Below are 20,265 nucleotides of genomic sequence, written 5' to 3' on the forward strand. Positions count from 1 at the left end.
CACGCGGCCGCGGGGCGTGTGGGAGGCCTTGGGAAAGCCCCTTGTCCGCGCAGCCGGGCTGTAACCCGCCCTCCCGAGCCGCCCGCACGGCGCGGGGAGGCGAGAGGGCACCGACGCCGAGCTCGCAGGATGGGAAAGCCTCTGAGCAAGTCTGAAATTCAGTTCGTATAAATTAACTTCAACAATACTTGAACAAGTATTAAAAACACCAGGAGTTTCCTGTCCTTGTACAGCTTGTAAACGTTTTGGCACCTAATAATGTTGTAAGCAAACGTTACAGCGTGAAAGGCTACCGAAGAATTACTCTAATGCTGAGCACATTTCCAAGAAAATTAAAATTAAAGGGGCAATGGTTCATCTACGGCTGCCCATGCAGTGGTTAAAGCCGGATGGCGGAGGGGGAGCGAGCAGGCTGCACGGTAAAGTATGTACTGCGGGGGCAGGGTGAGAGTTATTAAGGCAATCGTAAATCCATCCTCTAATCCTCAAGGGTTTGATGTTGCAACCTTAATAACACTCATTTGGCACGTCTTTGTATGTAGTTTCCTCCCACTACTTGGGGGGGGGTGTGTGTGTGTGTGTGTGTGTGTGTGAAGTATTTTCTTTTTTTGTACAGTCATAGCAAGACTCTCATTTATCATTAGAGTGATAGCTACCATTTCAGTCAAAAAAAAAAAAAACAACAACCAAACATCCTCCGTACCCAGTGAATGGCCAAAATAAGCTGTTACCAGCTATCCTGACAGAACGGAAAATGCTTCTTGGTTAACATTGTGGGCTGGTGTCAGCTGGAAGGTGCCCTTGTTCCTTCCTTCCTCCTCCGCCTCCTCCATCCATGGAGAATCTCCGGCTCAACGCAGCGCCAGCCGGCGGAGACCCAAATCGGTCTGGGGGCTGTGCGCTGGGATTTCTGGGCTGGTAAGAGGAAGCCTGGCCTGGCACATCACGTGTATTTTCAGCTCGGTGTTGCTGCCTTGGAGAAGAGATGGTTCCTCATCAAGTTCTTTAAGGAGTTCATATCCTGTTAGCAAGTTTGCTAGCTACCTGAGTTTCTCAGAGGCATGCAAGTTCAGTGAGGAGATGGAAAATTTCAGCACAAAAAAAAATGCTTTTTCTTTGTTCATTAGTTGCAAGAAATAAAAAGAAACTCTTCATCATCCTACCGCCCTTAGGCTTGTCAGTTCTCATGCTGAAAGCAGTAACAGGAGCAGGGATTCACAAAAGTCACCAGAATACCATAAAGTAAGGAGTGCTGCTACCTTACAGAATCGCGTGGCTATTAACATGCTTTACAGTATTGAAAGCTGCTTTGTTTTTTTATGGCTGCTGGTAGCACCTGGTACTTTATATAAACTTCAGCTGAGATTTTCAATCATGTAAAAGATGTAACTTGTTTATGTCATAGGTAAACATTGCTCAGAGCCCTCTTATACACTTGGCTTTTTTTTGCTTTTCCTGATCTTTCTACCATATGATTTTTCTGTCTCTCATGCTTTGTCCTCATACCCTCTTTTTTCTTCTCCAGTCCCAACCCCCCTCATCCTCCTTTGCTGTGTGGAAGGAAATGGGCAGCTACATCGGGATCCACAGTAACTGCTGCACAGAAGGCTCAGAAAACCATAACCCAGAAATCCCGATGTTCATGAGCACCCTAAATCCCTAAGGTAAGCTCTTTTCATCAAGTATTGCACAGTTATTCCTCTGGCCTGTGCTATCCTTGCTCTTGTGGGTCACGCACCCATGCCAGCACTGCCCAAAATCTCCTTCCACAACCCTGCAAAGGTCCAAGGTGAGCACCTACTATTCATGCTGCACAGTTAGGATTGGAATATGTGAAACTGCAGTTTAGGTCCCCCAAGTTGACTGAAAGAGCAAAAAAAGTGTTTTTTCTACTATCGGAGAAAAGTTGACTGGATGGGTTTTAAGTCTTTTTATTTATAAGTTCTTGTTAAAAAAGCATTTAAAAAGTTATCTGCCGTGGAACGTGTTCAAGTCACTAAAGAAATTACAACTGTTATCGTTTAAACCAGCTGAAACTATAAATGTCATGAAATTTTCAGTTAAAGCTAGTACCTTAAGGAAGCAGTTGTGAATCCTTTGGGCACCTCTGTCCTCCGTGGTTACCAAAAAGTGGTGAATAATAGAAACCTGAGGCAAACAAATAGGAAAGGGTTCCTTCACAAGAGTATTTGGAAGGAGTCCAGGAAAAAGTAATTCTGAACACAGCTACTGGATGCTGCTCAGAGTACATTAGGAAAAATTGCTTTATTCCCAATAAACTACCACTTGCTTTTCCAAGCATTATTGTGGCAGAACAAATGTGGTTAGTGATAGTCTGCAAGTTTGGCTAGCAACCAACATGCCACAGAATGAATGCGAAATCAAATTCCAGTTGACAGTTTAATACAGATTTTCCTTCCATATGCAGAACTGCTACATAAATAGATATTATCGGCTCTAGCTGATAAAATACTGAGCGTTTTAATTTGGTTCAATATCACAAAATGTTTTATATTATTTGAATCATGTTGGGGAAGCCTAGGAAGATAGACTCTTGCCTTAATTCTAAAATACCACAAAAAGATTTGGTAGCATTTTGCTGCTTGGGTAGGTAGTGGATCCAAAAAAATATAGAAATGCAAAAATAAAACTGAAAGGGAAAAAAAAAAAGTTAGCATTTTCCAGTGTGAGAGTTTGTCATGTGAGCAGTTATGATTTGTTAAAACAGGAGTTAGTTTGACAGAGATTTTCTGGATTACCTGAGACTATTCAGAAGCCTTAACTTGCTTGATTATATGGTACAGTGTGACAGTTGGTAGCAGTAATTAGAGTAGCATGTGGGCAATTTTCAACTTGGTTGCTTTTAATCTGTGTTACCTGTGGATCTCACTCTAGCATCTTTTTTTATGTTAAAAAGCCCAACCACCCAACCTTTCTAGAAGTAGAAAAAATTAAGGCTTTCCTTCCAGCTGGCTGTACAAAAGAAGCCATATTTGATTTTGCTGAAATTTAGAGCAAAGCTCCTAACGGAAGGCAAGATTTGGTTCTCAAAGACCAGATGGGCAAATTTCCATTTTAAGCTACATACTCCTACTATCTTTGTTGTATTTGTGGTTTTTGGAACACAGAGTGTTTACTAATTTTTTTTTTTTAAATAATCAGCCACTATTACCTCACAGCATACAGTGACAAACTAAGCTTAGATAAAGGCTTTGCTTAACTATTTGTAGACTATAAATTGAGGCAGAACTGAACAGTTTTATAATTTTTTCTGTACTTTGCTGCACCATTAAGGCTGCACTGTTAACACATCGCGTTTATTGATATTTGGTGAGTAAATTTGCTCAAAGTACTTCAGTGTTTGCATGAGTAAGAACAACTTCTACTCATTCACAGTCCTAACGAGACTAAGACTTGGATTAAGTACATTGTCCTCACAAGTCCTAAAACAATCATTCTCCCTCACAAACAGCCTTTTGCAAGTGACTATGCCCACGATTCATGTAATTTTTATTGGGTAATGGTAAAGAGATACTTAGGTGTTTAGCAGCTTTCAGAAAGCCTTTTGTAGTCACTTCACTGGATAAATTACAGAGAAGCAAGTATAAAAAAAAAAAAGCTACTAAATGAGATCAAGATATATGAAAATTGCATTTTAAATACTATATTTTTTAATTATGTCAAAACATCGTATTATACATTTTACATTTTCCCTTATTGCTTTTGAAGCTGTTTTATGAAACACGGTGAGAAGATTTTGAACTTAAGTGTATCTTTTCTGAAGAAAAAAATTAGAGGACAAAGATAGCATTCAGTTTACTTCCTGAAGCTATTCCCTTATTGTACCTTTCCTAAAAATAAAATAAATAAAAATCTTTCTCTAATTCTGCTCTACAATGAGTTTTTATGGAGCCACAGGAATAACACCACAGTCCTGACAACAGAAGGATCATTGTAATTGTACCTCCATTTACACGCCTAAAATAAAGCTATCATCAACTGTGTCTGTGAAATTTGAATTAAATGGATTGTATGTATCCTCAGAATGACTCAAATTCCTTTTCTGTATTATTTGTGCTTAGCTACTCACAGCCAGAGGTGGTACAGAGCCACTGAGGTATGAGACAACTGGTGTACGACGTACTCCAGTTTGCAAGTTCTCAGAAGAAGAAGAAGTCCATGAACATTGGCGCAGGGTTCCGCATCACCACTCAAACTGATGTGGGAGCTACCAGCTATGTGGCAACATACAGGTTGCCTGTGCACATGATTCAGAGCCAGATTTCTTTTCAGGGAAGATTTCTAAACTTAAACAAAAACCAGAATGCTATACCCCCAAGGAAAGTACAGTTTGGAGATGCTTATGCCTGAAATTGAAATATTGTTATTTTCTTCTCAAAATGTTTAGTATGTAACTATCTCCTCACCTAATGTGAACAAAAGCACCAAACAAAAATACTAATTTTGAGTTAGCTGTTGTCTATAAGGCAGTCAAATAACAGGACCCACTGAGTGGCTCTCAACAAGCAAGGAAAAAGACACACAAATAGTAAAAGCACTCAAGAAAAAAACTACACATGTTGAGTACTGTCGTGTGTGTACAGCTGTCCCGGTGTTTCATGAACAAATCTAAGCGTATATTTAAGCACAGTGCTGTCTGAGTTTTAAATGATCAAAGCATCCTGTAGGAGAACTGACGTTTTTACGGCCTGCAAAGCCATGATCCGACGAGTGTTTTCGGTAGCAAACAAAAGAACTCAACGGGACAAAGCAGTTTCCTTCCTATACTCTCTGCAGGTAACAAAATAGAGACGATGTTGCCTAAAGAGACTCAGATCATCCCAGAACCATTGGGCTCATGTCCACATGATGCCAAATGGCACAACTGGAACAGATGCTGTAATACGCTGCTTTCTTCCTCTTCATTTTTAGATTCTCAAGACTAAGGTGCATTAGAAACATGATGCTTTAGGTACTTGATTCTTTTTTTTTTTTTTTCAAACACAAAACTGCTGGCATGAGGATGGAACAGTTATCTGAGAATGCAAAAGTTTTACTTCAGAGCAGCCTCACTTCCTTGTAGCTGACCATAGTGGATCTTAAAAAAATAGGAGAAATGTTGAGTGTGTACATCATCTGTATTTCCTATAGCTGTGGCTTATGTTCAAATTGTAGGACTTTATCACATCACCACAGTGAACCACTTCGTTTACCTCACTAGCTACAAAAAGCGTAAAACCAGTGTAGGAACAATCAGCTAATTCAGCCTCGTGAAATTCTGCTGAAGTTACTCAACAGATGATATTAAACAACAGAAGACATGTAGTTCATTGTTGTTTGTCAGAGAAACTTTGCTAATCTAAAATAAGGAACTGCAGAGTATAACTGAGGACAGAATTTATTCTGTCACATCAGTTTCACTTTAGGGGATAGAAATACATATATGTTTTGAAATGCCAGACTCGTACGCTACTCGGCTCTGCTGGAAGCCCTGACACAGCTAAACAACTAAAAGAAGAAAGCTATGCTAAGCAGAAGCAACTCTGGGTGGAAAAAAAAAGGTATTTACAGGTCTTATCTTGAAATGTAAGTGAAACCAGTGCAATAAAACAGCAAGCCAAGTACCATCTTCATGGCATGTATGATATAACCTGGAAGGCACTGTTTTAACCAGGAATTTCAGAACATCAATGTTCTGTTCCTGGTAATTTGTATTACACTGTGCATTTCAGCTGCAACATTTGGAAAGTTAACATCAAACTATTCTATGGTCATCAAAAATTAATTTATCCCACGTTCATGCTTGATTTGCCGAATGGCCATGAGCCATCTTCTTTTTAGGTGCATTCCACATACTCATTTTGGTGCTTTCTTCTCTTTCAGAGGAGGTAGCTACAAGCATGTGTCATACAGTCAGTATCTTACACTTCTTTTGGCCGGAGGAAAAAGGGCAAAGAAGGAACATCCCTCTTCACTGACAGGAGCCGAGATTTTTACTAGTTAGTTTGTGGTAGTAAGAATCTTTCGGCTACCACTGTGCAAGAGTTACTCAAGTTTGCCATCTCTGTTTTGGTGTCTGGCTACCCTTGATGTGTCTCTCATCAGCTGGAATTTTACAGACTAAAACCTACAAAACCTTCAGGCCAATACATACATAGAAATGCTTAGAAAACTATTTCATAAGCAAATGTAAGTATACTTCAGGCAATCACAACTGAAGGCATCACTCCAATAACACAATTTTATAAAAAACACTAGGAAATTAAATCAGAAGCAAGTGACATTTGAACATCTGGTAATTGTCCTCAGTGCTGGAGTATTCATTTCTTTTCTCTCTGTCTCCACCTACTTGCACCAGTTACAAACCACTTCTGCTTAGCCACCGCGGCTGCCTCCCACAGCGGGGCTCAGGACTGCCTGGTACGCTCAGTGACTGCGTCAAAGCCTTGCTTGTATTTGACTTACAAGGGGAAGGGCTCTTTGGTATGTGACCTGCAGCGTTACAGAGAAAACCCATCACTAAGTGATCCTCAATAGCAACTACAACATGCCAGCTGGAAAGCCAAACATTACCATAAAACATACTTTCCAGACATCGAGACAGTTACGTATTACTGACTTAAGAAAAAAGAACGGGCACATTTCAAGATATTTTGGGAGTTTATGATAGCCATTTGCCCGATATATTCATTTTTCAGCACAGCTGAAATTCTGAGGATGAAATTACATTTTTCCTCACAAGTGATCAGTCTTGTAGCACCACTCACTGTAGATAGTGAACAGTTAAATGTACCGGTGGAGGGGAACACATTTCTTCTGTTTGCAGAGAAGTTTCTCTCTCAAGAGAATGGTTAGTTTTACACACAAAATAAAGTGATAAACTGTGACTTGAATTAACAGACTGCTTAATATGTACTTGGGTCATCTCTTTGAGGGCCTGATTCCAAGTACATTGAAATTGATAGTAAGCTTTCTTTTTCAATGAAGAGAGATGCACACGTGGTTATAGACGCTACAGCACTGGGGCAAGTACTACTGCAACGTGAAGCGAATCACACCAAGAAAATCATAACCATGTCATATGAATTAGTTATTCTCTATCCCAGTACCTACGTAGGGGGCAAAAATATTTTGTTGTCCTCTTGGATTGTTTCTGTCCTGCTTCCTGGCATACTAAGTTTGCCTGTAGGTCACAGAAGGATAGACTCAAGCTTAATAAACGTACTTATTACATGAGTTCATTCACATAACCAGGCTATAAATATTTTGGACTTATAGTCCTTAAAATATCACCTTCCAAAGGGAGATTATTAACAGAAAAATTAGCTAATCTAAGTACAAAGCTTAAGATGAGTCAAGGAAGAGTAAATTATTTTGATCGATTCTTTCAGTATTTCAACAGTCAGAGAATTGAAGCCCTCTTCATACTAGAGAAATTTGTATAAACTATGTTACCATCTGGCACGAGATTAAATTCAACAGTCATACGCTTTAGTTCACATGAACATCAAAACTATATACTAGACTTTTTACATTCTTACTCTTTGTAATAGCAGTAGCATGAATTTATTTCATGTAGTCAGTCTCTCTGAATTTATAGTCGATAGCTGATAATGCAAAAGGCAAGTTTAAGAGTGCTAGCATAAAGAAAACTCTTAGTGGGTTGCCCTGAAAGCAGTTCTCTTGCTTACTGTTAACAGAAGTAGAAAACCCAGAACTTGCTCTCCTTTTGTGAGCCACTGCACCTGCCTTAAACATTTGCCCAAGCACTCCTGGCTCCCAATAAAAAAGGGCACTAAACATGTTTAGAGTCACAACTGAGAAGTTTCCTTCAGCTGCTGATTTAAGCCTTTCCTATTTCAGGAGACCTACGTCTGTAAGCCATTAAAGAGAAAGCCAGGGCAGAGATTAAAATGACCGTTCAATTTTCCTTTAATACATACAAGATCTGCAACTGTAGCTTGACTTAGAAGTTTTGCACAACGTTGGTTTGGTGTTTTTTTGTTTCAGGAATTACCAAACTGGATCAAATCAGAGGTCTACCTAGTTTAATATCCTGCTTAACAAAAAAGGCTTCAGAAGCTGACTGCTGTAGTAGCCAACTATGAATTAATAAACTCTTCCGTAACTCTCTTAAACTGACAAAAAAATTTGTTTAAACTCTTTGTCAAAACCTTTAACTTGACTAAGCTTAATAACTCTTGCAACTCTTTTGTAATTAGTTCATAACCTGGATTATAAACCATATTTCTCCAGAATTCAGATAGATATTTACAACTAAAAACTTCAAAAATGATAAAATTCTTAATTTCCAGTAGCTACAGGCTCCATGCTGTAACCACACAAGACTGATTTCACTTGTTAGCTTTCATTTTTGCAAAAGCATGGCGGATTTTTTCCCTTTCTTATTTTCCCTTCTGAACTAGTTTTTCTCCAGTTTTCACTTCGACTACTTTAGAAGAACTTTCCTATGGTTTATTCTTGTAATCATTCTCTGATCCTTCCACAATACTTTATAGAGAAGAGATGTGACTGTTGCAAGATATTAGATTTTCTTTTTTTTTTTTTGCTTTTTATACTATGTTAAGATGAACTAAAATATATAGTTTAAGTTACCTTGAATTGCAAGTTTGTTACATAATTAAGGGAAAATACTAAGAAAGGTTTGAATAGCATAATTAAAAAAAAATAGTTTCGTTACCTGTCCATTGCCATAAAGTAGATCCATATCTGCAATCTAAAAATAAGAAAAGATTTTTTTTTGCCTTTTGATTTGACACACATTTAGGCTCTTTTTTTTCACTGTATGAATTGAATCAGAACAATACACTATTCCAGTTTTATTTTTAACTGCACATCACTTTTAATTTTCAATGACGATAGTGCATTATTTAAAATAACCAAATAACCCAGTGCAGCTCTAGGTTAAGGGTAAAACACGATCGGAACGTTGGTAATTTAGAGCAGAAAATACGTTGTGGCTGCCACCACGCGGCAACAGCATGTAATTCTGTTGTTATTCATGGTGTGAATAAAAGTGGAACTGAGCACTCACATCTCATTGTATCCTAGGCACAGCTCTTTGGACTAGTCACCGAGTCGCTCAGAGATATCTATTTTAAAAAGGGAGTTTACATATTTATGAACATGTTTAAAGCCTAAATGTAGGGCTTAAAATTACTTATTAACATTTTGTATGCTGTTGAATTTGTGTTTCAATTCACCATTGAATTGTGTCAGCATTCTTGCAGGCTTGATGGGAGTAAAGCAAACTGTAGCTTTGCATCAAGAATTATAAATTATTAACTGTCCTTATGCTGAAAGGTGGAGCCCCGATCTCAGAAATGTCACTCAATCACGATGCCCTCTGGTGACAAGGGTTTTAAATATGGGAAGGCATCCTCCCTCACTATAGGTGTTGGCAGTTCCCCTCTCCCCACTCCTCTCCATCTGTAGATTGAATTCTGACAATCTAAAACGGTTATACACTAGAAGATTGTAATTTTTTTTTTTTTTCCCTTAGGTAGACCTATGGCAATCTGGAACTTGTTCAGCCTGTTGTGCCTTGCTCACATAGGCACTTGTTAATTCTCTTCATACAATAATCCAACCAAACTACTTTGTTACTGCTCCAAGTAATTACCAGAACTTCTGCTGTATTTCTCCACTAGTTATAACCCAAGTTAAATAAGTACCGTTTAACAAATATTGGCATTTCTATAGTTGAAATTCCCAACATCCTACAGTCTCAAAACTTGATAGGTGATATTGACAGCATAGCATCAATAAATATGAAATATCAGGGCAAAAGTTAATCTAGAACACACAGCCACAAAACCTTCAAAGCAAAGTATATATAATTTGTTTTTGCCTTCTGGAGGAAACAAATTTAAACAGCACTGCCCTGCATATAACACAAAATGTGACCCAGGCATCACCCTATCTGAAGATGAGCAAGCTGATAGTCTTTTAAATGATTCAGTTTTAAAGGGCAACATCAGTTGGACAGTGCTTAGAGTACTGCTTACACATTGCTTATGTTAGGATGAAGCTTACAGAATAGCTAAAAATACTTTTCATGCTTCTCCAAAAATCCTTTATTTATAAGAAATACAAACCTGAATGGAAGTAGCACTTTATTTTCCAGGCAGATGCAGACCCCTGTGTACATACAGTATGTACTTAGTCTGTATGCCACACAGATGGCATAAAACAGATCTGTATGGACAGCAGGCAAGTCTGAAAAAGCAGAATTTGTCATCCTGACAACAAATAGGATGTGAGTTTAGCCCAGTGATGGCCTCTTGCTTGAAAACCCTTGTGACTAATTGCTTCCTACCATGAGTTTAACAATCTGGTCAACAGAGTTCTCACTTGGGGCGGCTAGGCTGTCTGCAGGGTAAAGTATTCTCAGCAGGAGCAGCCATCTGCATCAAAGAAACAGATGAAAGTGCTTCGACTTTCCAGTATCAGACAGTACAGAAAATCCTCTGAGTAATATTAGATGTAACAGATATTGCCTAAAAGAAGCATTCGAATGCATAATGCTCTCGTTACTCACAATACCGGCCTTTCACTTCAAATTTCCCCAATTTTATTTTTAAAGTGTCGATATTTTTATTGGTGTTAATTGGGCAATTTCTTCTACTAATCATTCAGGATCTATCAGTGAAAAGAAGGGAGCATACTGTGCCATGCAAGGCTACCATGATTTAGAGTCCAGATTATCTTGCAATATTTAAATAGCCTTGGCATTAACAGCAAGCTGTCAGTGCAATTTCCAAGGCTGCATAAGAAAAGGATGCAAGTATGGGGCCTTGGGGAAGCTGAGAAAAGAAACCATCCGACTAGTCCAGCACAGTCGGGGGCTGCCTAAAGCAATGCAGTGCCAGGGACTGATCAGGTCCAACAGTCCAAAAAACCCACACCTCACTTTTGCCTTCCTCTGAATTAAGTTCTCTCAAATCAACCACATTATATGCATCACCCCTTGGTGAACTGTTAAGGTAGTGTGCTATATATATTCAGTGAAGGCAATCGGCATTGATTTCCCTCCCTGCTCACCCCCATTTCAGTATTTGTATTAGAAGTCCTCTTCATTCATGGGAGAGCAAACTTCAAATGTTCTACCACAGCAGTACATCTGTTGACAGTGAGCGTGCTATGATTACGGCCATCATTCCTCCTCTGTTATTAACAATACTGTAACGTATTCAAATTGTTACCTATCTGCAAAATGGTGATAAAACAGTTGTGATACCTACAGATAACACTTGTGCTACAATTAGGTTTGTAAGAACTTTCTGTAAGAAGGCATCCCTATACATGCTTGTACATCCATCTCTGAAACAAAGCCAAAGTACAAGATACATTTGTTTTCTAGGTTTGGAGAGACTCTTCTTCTCCTGCCAAAACCATCTTTTCAGGGAGTACTGCAACAAAACCAAAACACAAACTCACCAACACGCCTCATTCAAATCTGCCATGAAGATCAGTGCATTCGGCAGCTCCTACAAGAAACCAACTTACACAGTTATCTACTTATTGCAAAAACTAACTGTATATCTATGTGTAAAAAATAACAAAATATCAAGTCTTTTAGCCTGAACATAACTACCAAGCTTGTTACAAGTTGCGTGGTTAATACTATGCTCTCTCTTTCTTCTTATTTGTTTCTCCTTTATGCATTCTTGAACCAGCTCTTGGAATTGCACTCTTGAAAGACCTCCTTATGATTCCATTAACTTTGAAAGATAACCATGTATCAAGAAAAGAAATAGCTGAACAGAAAATTAGCAGTATTTTTTTTACTTCTCTTGGAATGCAACATTTATTTCTTACATTTTTACAAATAACATTTTAGACAAATGATAGAGAATGAAGTTTTCTATCCACGCTAAAGAAATCAACCTGTGCTCAATATCCTCACAAAGCAAGTGTGGTTTCAGTATCAAAATAATACCCAGTTGGTCGTATGCCATATTCTCAGGTGCTGTAAACCTAATGTAACTTTGGAACTACAGCAATTTATACCAGCTGTCACAAGTACTTGTATTAGATTATAAAAATTTTCCCACACACCAGTTTAGGATCAGGGTCCCCAGTTCACTATTTCCCCAGTTAACCTCTTGAAAAGCAACAAACAATAAAGTCTCCATTGGGGAGTTATGGACTGTAGGTTATGACTGCCACAAACAACGATGTCATACAATTTCTTTTTTCATGAAGAGATCACACAATTGTTTTTCTCCTCTAAGTCACTGGAAACCGGTTCCAGAACCCTGCTACTCTGAAGGGTAAGACTTCCTCCCACCTTTGGGAGATTTCAGAAGTCTCAATACATGCAACTTCTTCAATTCCAAGTTAATTTTGGGGTGGGGGGAACCCAACAAAAAAGTCAACATTCCAGGTAAGAGAGTGTTCTAAAAAATACAGGCCACTTCAGTGCCTCATTTCATTTACTTTAAATACAGTCTGCCTGCACGTTCCTTCAGTACAGCAAGGATTATTGTACAGCCACCTTTTTTCCTTCAGAACCATATAAGGGTCCTTCACAAAGTGTTTTTGTTCGTTTAACTACGTGGATAAATTCTCTTCACCTCCAAAAAAAGTTTCTTTTTTCTTTCCCCTGGATTCTGCGTTAGCCTTAAAATATTGCTGGTATGAGCCGGTAAGGCACTGCAGCAGTGTAGCGCTTCCAGTCCTTCCCGTATTTGCTGAAACAACGGTGTTCATCCCTAATGCAACGGTGGGTTAGCAGAATAGTCATATAAACAATGTAGAAGTAAGGCAAGATGTGTTGAAACCCACAAGTCAGGCAATAGGCCAGGGAGCCCATCAAATCTCCTGTGTAGTTAAAATGGCGTGCCCACCCCCAAAATCCTGAGGTCATCAGTTTGCTGTAGTACTTGGTCCCATCCACAGACATGTAGGAGCACTCAATATACTCTGGTTTCTTCCCCCATATCTTGCAGTTGCCATTTGTACGACGGAAGAGGTCCTTCTGGTGGTTGGTCATTCTGAAGATGTAATAGCCGATCAAGCCCAACATCAAGATCCCTATGGCATTAGCTGTGCACAGCTGGACAGGGTGGTAAACCAAATACAAACCCTGGGGAGCAGAAAAAGCGACAGTGAGTGATTTACTTTAAATGCACGCTCAGGATGCCAGACTAATTCCTTGACCTACAGTGACCCAGAACAGATATGTAGAAAGAATATGAAAATCCACCCTACCAGTAAAACCATGGAAGATTTTCAGAAATCTCTGCATCCTACATTTTCTCTCTCTCTCTTCCCCCCCCCCCCGCCCCCAAAACTGTCTTTCTTATGCAGAACAAGAAGAGAGAAGTTGCAAGGATGCAGACCAACCAGGACAGAAGTAAAATGCCCCAAACAAACCATCCACCAAAAAAATCCTCAACATGCAGGAGTACAAAAAGGGACTGGAAGGATTTAGAAAAATATACAGACACAATAGACAGTGACAGAAAAGGGCACAAAAGAAGGGGAGGAAAATATATCAATTCCATTGCCAGATAGTAAGCTTTCCAACAAGTGCATCATTACAGAAGGATGTTGTAATTGTTACTCAGTATTCAAACTATCTAGAAACAATTTAAAATACAAATCAAACTGCTGGGGACAGTGTTTCTGGAAAATTTCTTTCCATTTAGCCCAAGCACATATTGTACCACATTTTTACCTGCAAAGTATAGAGGTAAGGCAACCAAACACAGTCTCCCCAGCCCAAGTACCATCCAAAGTGATCATGGCAGATATCAATGGTTTTCAAATACCAGGCTTCATTCCAGAAGAAGTCCAAAACATAAATACCCTGAAACAGAATAGTTTCTCATTAATAATGGAGCATTTTCACCAGTTAAGCTGTTTAACAGCATCAGCCTAATATTTCTGTGCTGTCTTGTGAGAAGATCTCGAAACTGACTTCTGTTTTTTCTTTAACACCTCACAAACAGGGTATTAAAAGGAACATATCACAGAAATATACTGCATCTATATAGCTAAAGCTATGTAAGTATAATAATAAATCATATAAAGCAATATTAACGAAGATAACTAAGGCAAATGTGTTACTGCAAGGGTATACACTTCAGAAGTGTACTCGCATTTGACCACCCCTATCTCTCTTCAGCTTAAAGAGTCATATGCTTACAGAGAGGGGGAATAGAGCTTCTATTGAATGGGTTCCCATTTACACATATTAATGAATAAATCCAAACTATTATCTGTAATTATTACTTTGGGGTCTCTTCAGTAGAAAGCACAGCACCTGGCTGGCTATTTTTAGGTGTGGAAACATCTGTAGTTCTGCCTGTCTCATACAAACACACAAAGCAAAAAAAAAAAAAAAAAAAAAAAAAAATTTAGGTGCAGTGCTGCCCTCAGAAAAAAAAAACTGCCCAATCTTGCTCCAACTAAAGCCACAGAATTTGTCATTGTTCTCTCTGGATTGAAGATTAGGCTATGCCTGTTTCCAGAACATAGGCTCAGAAAAGTATCTCTTAATTTAAGTTTATGCTGAAATCTGCTGGTACAGATGTGGCTATCGCACTGGTGGAACTCAGAATGAATACAGCAGAGTATTTACAATGGCACTCTGAATGAATTCAAGTGTCCAAAGCACCAAGTCCCAGTGCATCATCACTGAATGAGGTTGTTCAGGCCAGAAAAATTGTCTACGTTCCATTTCAACGTAAGGAGGTTTCTCTACTTCAATACTAGCTTATTTCTAAATTGGTTTCTTATCTTCCTCCTCCAATTTTACCTGAAGGACATTGACAAGGATCATGGAGTTGGTTACTTGACCATACAGCTCCTGTTGTTTAGCAGCATAGGAAAGGTTAATCAGAGTCCAGGCTACAATACCAGGGCGCCCATTGAAGAATAGCTTGAAATCAAACCACTTTCCTATTCGAGGGTTAAATTCAATCCCCATCATGTAGTCATAAAAGAAGTTGCCAGTGAATTTGCTAGAAAGCATAAAAAATAAGAAACGTACAGAGTTATACACAAATACAGGTAATTACCGTGCTGGCTATGCATTTCAGATTCACTTGATGTAATGATAGTAAAATCATATAACGTTGTGCAAGATAATACAAATTGATCCAACCAAAGCAGAAATTTTAGCTTCAGAGATACCCTAGTTTATTGTTGGTAACGCTTTTGAACAGTCTAAAGATAACCTTACATCCATCCTATTTGTGACAAATAACTGTCTGTGACACTGAGGCTGCCAATCACATGACATGTAGCACGAAACAGAGGATGGTGCTAATGCAGCAAAGAACCACAGTCACACATCGGCCTATCTATCTGCACCAGTAAAATATATTCTGTCATCGTTACCCTGTGCAGCATTCAATTTATACGTCCGATTACCTTGTGTTCTCTCATTATTAAAAAACACATACCAGTCTTTGGCATCGGTAGGGAAAAAGTAGCTTTTAATCATTGCAAATGTGGAAACCGCATATCCCAGTACATTGGCACACCACAGGAGAGGAATCCAGTTGTCAAAAATTATGGTGGGTGAGAACCAGTGGAAGTAGTAGGCGTTTGCAAACCAAAGCACATGGGTAATGATCCAAGCCTGGAGTCCATTGATTTCGTACTTATTCACTACACCTAAAATACAAAGAAAAAATTGAATGTTACTGACATTGGATTAGTACAGATTTTATTGGTATGGATATGAATACAATATACAGAAGCTGCATCAAGCGCTCATGAAATGACCTCACTCTCCTCACCCTCCCAATTAACTAACTTGTGGCACTTTTCTGAAAGTTTAATTAGACTCTGCTGCAACCATCAGGCTTTGTTACGCTGATTCTTTCTCTTCACTGTCACTTCACGAAACAGTGAATTTAGAAACTCCCCTAAAACTGACTTAAGGTAACAAGTTACCCTTTCTAATACTTCGTTCACAGCATGCATTTTGTTCAACTCTCGTGGGTTAACTTCGCTTCAGCAGCTGCAACTGCAGTGTCAAACAGTAGCAATAGTCCACTGCTGATCTGAAGCGCCAAAATTACCAACCTGTATTTTTCCATTGCTGGTGTGGTATCTGCCATATCAATAGTTTTAGTTACAGTAAGAGACAGAAATTCTATCATTTATTCTAAAAGATGACATAGATTGCTTTTTATTTTTGCTTGAAGTAAACATATTAAGGAGGGTGAAAGCATTTATGTCCATGTTTCCTCCAGATACATATGGGTATTAAAGATTCTAAGTACAGAAGTACTATCATTTTAAAAGACTGTATGGTGCGCATATATTCTACGGAAGAACTTACCAGCAGGGGTGACGGCACCTTCTTGTACACCTCCTACATATCCAGGAAGAAATTTATGGCAGAAGTCAGGAATGAACACGTACAAAACCACCTAGGAGAGAGAATATATTAACAGTGAAAACAGACAAGACAAAAGCCCAAAAACCACTATTCCTTTCATACTCATACCAAACGTAACACACAGCAGTTTCCATTAAGTATTCGATCAGCAAATATGGCAAGATTTAGTTGTTGTGATTTTAGACTAGTAATACGTCCAAGCTACTAAACAGTTCTAAAGATGTACTTCATGTATGGTTGTCATCTTTTTTTGGTGGGAAGGCTAGACAGCTGGTAACTAGATTCAGGTCCTTATCCTTTTATTGTGAAGTTACTATGTGTTATATGTAAATTGTTTTCCGATTTGGAAAAAAATTGGAGTAGTTTGGTAAATTTGAAGATATTTTACAAATCTGTTATATTTCATATGTCAATGTTCTTCTACAATCTCTCTATAGGAAGTATCACCACTTCTGCCCTGTTAGTTTGTGATATATTTATTGTGTATTAATTTAAAACAAATGGGTACTGTTGTCATATAATTGCTTTTTCTTAAAAACCACATCAAGGAATACGTCACACAAGGAATATTTGTGTATATTCCCTACATATTTATTTTTCAAGTCCATAAGTTTCACTTGGATCCCAAAAAGACACGGAAAGTTAGAAGCACCAAAGAGTAAAAGCCAGTGCAACACTCCATTATCCTTGACGTAAAAGGATTAATCCAACAGCTGTTTTAAAAAACAGCCACTACATCCAGATCAGAACTGCACATCATACCTGGAAAGCAACCCAAAGGGTATAGATGCCAGCAGCCCTATAGGTCAGAGTAGGAGTCTTGTTCCAGATGTCAGACAGATGTTTATTCCCCGTGAGCAAGTCAATGAGTGGATCAATCAGGGAGCACTGGTACTGGTCACAGGACATTATGAAGTAATACACAATAACTGGCGCAAACACGAGCAGGAAAAGGATGCTTGCCAAGGAAAACCAGTCTACCTCCCTGTAATGCAAAACAGAGCATTTTTTTCCCCCCAGCTTTCAGTTAGAACAGTACTTTGATGAAGTCAGGCAATTTTTCAGTGGAGCTTCTAGACTAACTGGATGAAAACTGATAATGTTTTCAAGGCACATACATTTCTTTGGGTCAAACAGCTGTAAAAAAACCTTACCAGGTTACATACTTTACCACAAACTGTTATACAACTATGCTAGTTGGTCAGAACAACAGAATAGATAATATCTCCCCTCCAAAAAGCACGTTATTATTACAGTCTTCATGTTTTTGATGGCAATCATGAGTATAACTGGTAGAGTGTTTAGCTGGAAGTGGCAACAGAATCACAAGAATATTATGCAAAACCTGGAAACAGAAAAGACAGACCCTGGACAGACAAAAGTTCAACTTGCTCTACCACACACTGTCTGTAGCGGCAAGCCATATAAACACCCATGGCAGTTTCCAGCTGCAATACAATACTCTACTAATATTTGCACAACTCTCTGAAAACAGGGAGATGAGTCATAAATCTTGCTACGGCAGGAGATGTCAGCTGGCAATACCACAGATGGATGGCCATTTGCCAAGTCTCAGGAAATATTTTGTTCAGCCCTTGAAGGAACTACAAATTTTACTGATTTTCATTATTTGTTTCCCTTTTTTGCAAGGAGGACTGTGTTTTAACATAAGCCATCTGGCAAGCTCACTATCTTAAAAATCTTGAAGAACCCTTCTTTGGCATCTGTTACTACAGCTCATTATCAATGAGCTTTCAACAGAAGGGCAACGTAACAATCTGTTTTTAATAGAATGAAGTTTAAAAGGAATGTAGCATCTATAAGAGTAAGTATGATCCAATTTGAAATACAATGACTAATTAGAGTCATCAGCTTGTCTCACCATGCTCTTCCCCACTGGACTTGAGATGTTTGAATATCATTTTGGGTGCTTTTGCATTTTCTTTCTTCAGAAGGTTTTTTCTCCTGATGAGCTGCCATGGTGTCCTGTAAGAAAGAAAATACTCATGGTATTACTCCAGCTGGTTCTTGGTAATTCTTATGGCTCTACAGAAGAGAAACACAAATAGAAGTTATTAAAAAATATTACACAGCCTTCTGTTCACAAGGAATTTGGGGGAGGAGGGTAGGAAGGAAAAAATCTTTCCCAATTCCTTATGATCTTATTTTCAACAAAACATAACCAAAACACTTATGTCAAAGTTGTCCATTAAACTTCTTGCTAACTGGAAATTTCTTTTAAGGTATATTGTATAATATATGGCTTACTACTCACATGTGAGATGCAAAGGGGAAAAACCGTTTTGCCACCTCCTTATAAACCTCTGAAAATCATGTTCTGTAACTAATTGCCTTCCTTAATTAGAGAAATTGCTACTGTTATAACATAATTTGCCAAGGTCCAACATAGGTAATTTTCCCCAGAGCCCTCACTCCATATATGTTAGCTACATCAAAGAAAACAAGATGACAGTTTATAATCCCATCTAAATCAGAAATCATTGGCAACGAAGAATGACTTACTAGGTAATACCTAATTCTCCCTGTGGAACATGCATTACACCTTTCTTTTGCTTTGCCCAAATGCTTCTTTTGTTAAAGATAATCATCCCATAATCTGAACATTTCCTATCTGCCTTCCCCCTCAAAAAAAAAAAAAAAAAAAAAAAAAAAAAGTATTTTTCCTGAACTTTGTCTCGTGGGAAGATACAGACTCTAGAACACATGGAGTGTTGTAGTTTGCCATTCGGGGGGAATTTGCTAACAGTTATTAGTTTTGTACCTTTTCAGGCTTTGATGTTTTAACTCAAACCAGAAACCAGCAGTTATTTCCACTGAAAAAGAAACGATAGTACAACACACTGCCAGGGCCCCGAGGACACTAACAGGCCTTACTGTCCTGCCCGCCCTGGCCCAGGGTCTCCCCTGACCTTGACGGTGGGCCAGCATACCCATTTCCACGGCCAGCAATCCCTGCCCCCGTGATGCCATAGAAGTGCCGGTCTCCAGCTCCACCAGAGCCATGCCCTGCCTGGCCATGGCTCCTGCTGACCCACAGGCTGACGTCCTGGCCCAGCCTCATGCCCACGGTCCTGCATGGCCATCCTGGCTCTGTGTCTGACTCTGCTTCCCCTCAGCAGGCCTGACCTGACCCCCACACCCGGGCTGATGGCCCCTGCCTTGGCCCGGACCTATCACCACAGCCCTGCCTGGCAGTTGGGGTCCTGACCCTGACCCTAACCTACGGAGGGACTTCCCGGCTTGACCTGCCTCATCCCCATGTGCATGCCTGATTAATCTGGATTCTTGGTTGAACCTGGCCATAATCTCTGCGTCTGCCCTGCTCACCTCCTGGAGGTACTATGGGACTGACAGGAAGCCCCTGCCCTCAGCCATGCTATCGCCCCTGGGCTCCCAGCTCCCGGCCCCCGAGGGAGCAGCAGGCTCATGCTGCTCCCTGACACATTAAGGAAAAAGAAGATGCCTAGGTGCCAGAGTAAGGACATCTCAAACAAGATCAGCCCAGCCGCAAGGATAACATGCCATCCTCAGATTCAAAATATGTAATATGTTACTCTGTAGAAGTCTCCTCCACACAATACATTTCAACAAAAGTGTTTATTTTCAAAAGTAATCTGAAAAGAAGTCTAATTGCTCCCCTTTGCCAGTCTGGTTAGGCAGAAATCCTAAGCAAAGAATGCAAGAAGACACACAGCTGGCAAGAAACTTATATTATTTACTATTTCAATTATCGTAAGTGCTAATTACCCCCCTGTCTTTCAGGAGGGACATATTAAAACACAGTCAGACTTCTGGATTAGATCTGAGACAAATTTGAGCTCAGATTTGAGCCAGCAGTCTACATCCTTCCGGGTATCAAT

At 39.3% G+C, this 20,265-nt stretch overlaps 1 protein-coding gene across 1 annotated transcript; it reads right to left on the reverse strand.

The window, feature by feature from the left end:
- Nucleotides 1–12,646: 12,646 nt before the first annotated feature.
- Nucleotides 12,647–19,895, reverse strand: DHCR7 (7-dehydrocholesterol reductase; the record flags this gene model as incomplete). The annotated part of the gene is made up of 7 exons (XM_082000129.1): nt 18,267–19,895; nt 17,147–17,369; nt 16,325–16,415; nt 15,438–15,651; nt 14,789–14,993; nt 13,706–13,837; nt 12,647–13,111 (listed from the first exon to the last, which is right to left on the reverse strand). Exons 1-7 carry the CDS (start codon nt 18,362–18,364, stop codon nt 12,647–12,649), a joined length of 1,428 nt encoding a protein of 475 aa, XP_081856255.1. The 5' UTR covers nt 18,365–19,895.
- Between the last annotated feature and the right edge of the window lie 370 nt (nt 19,896–20,265).

The sequence above is a fragment of the Phaethon aethereus genome (assembly GCF_964289735.1).
Source record: "Phaethon aethereus genome assembly, chromosome: 5".
Classification (NCBI taxonomy): Eukaryota; Metazoa; Chordata; class Aves; order Phaethontiformes; family Phaethontidae; genus Phaethon; species Phaethon aethereus.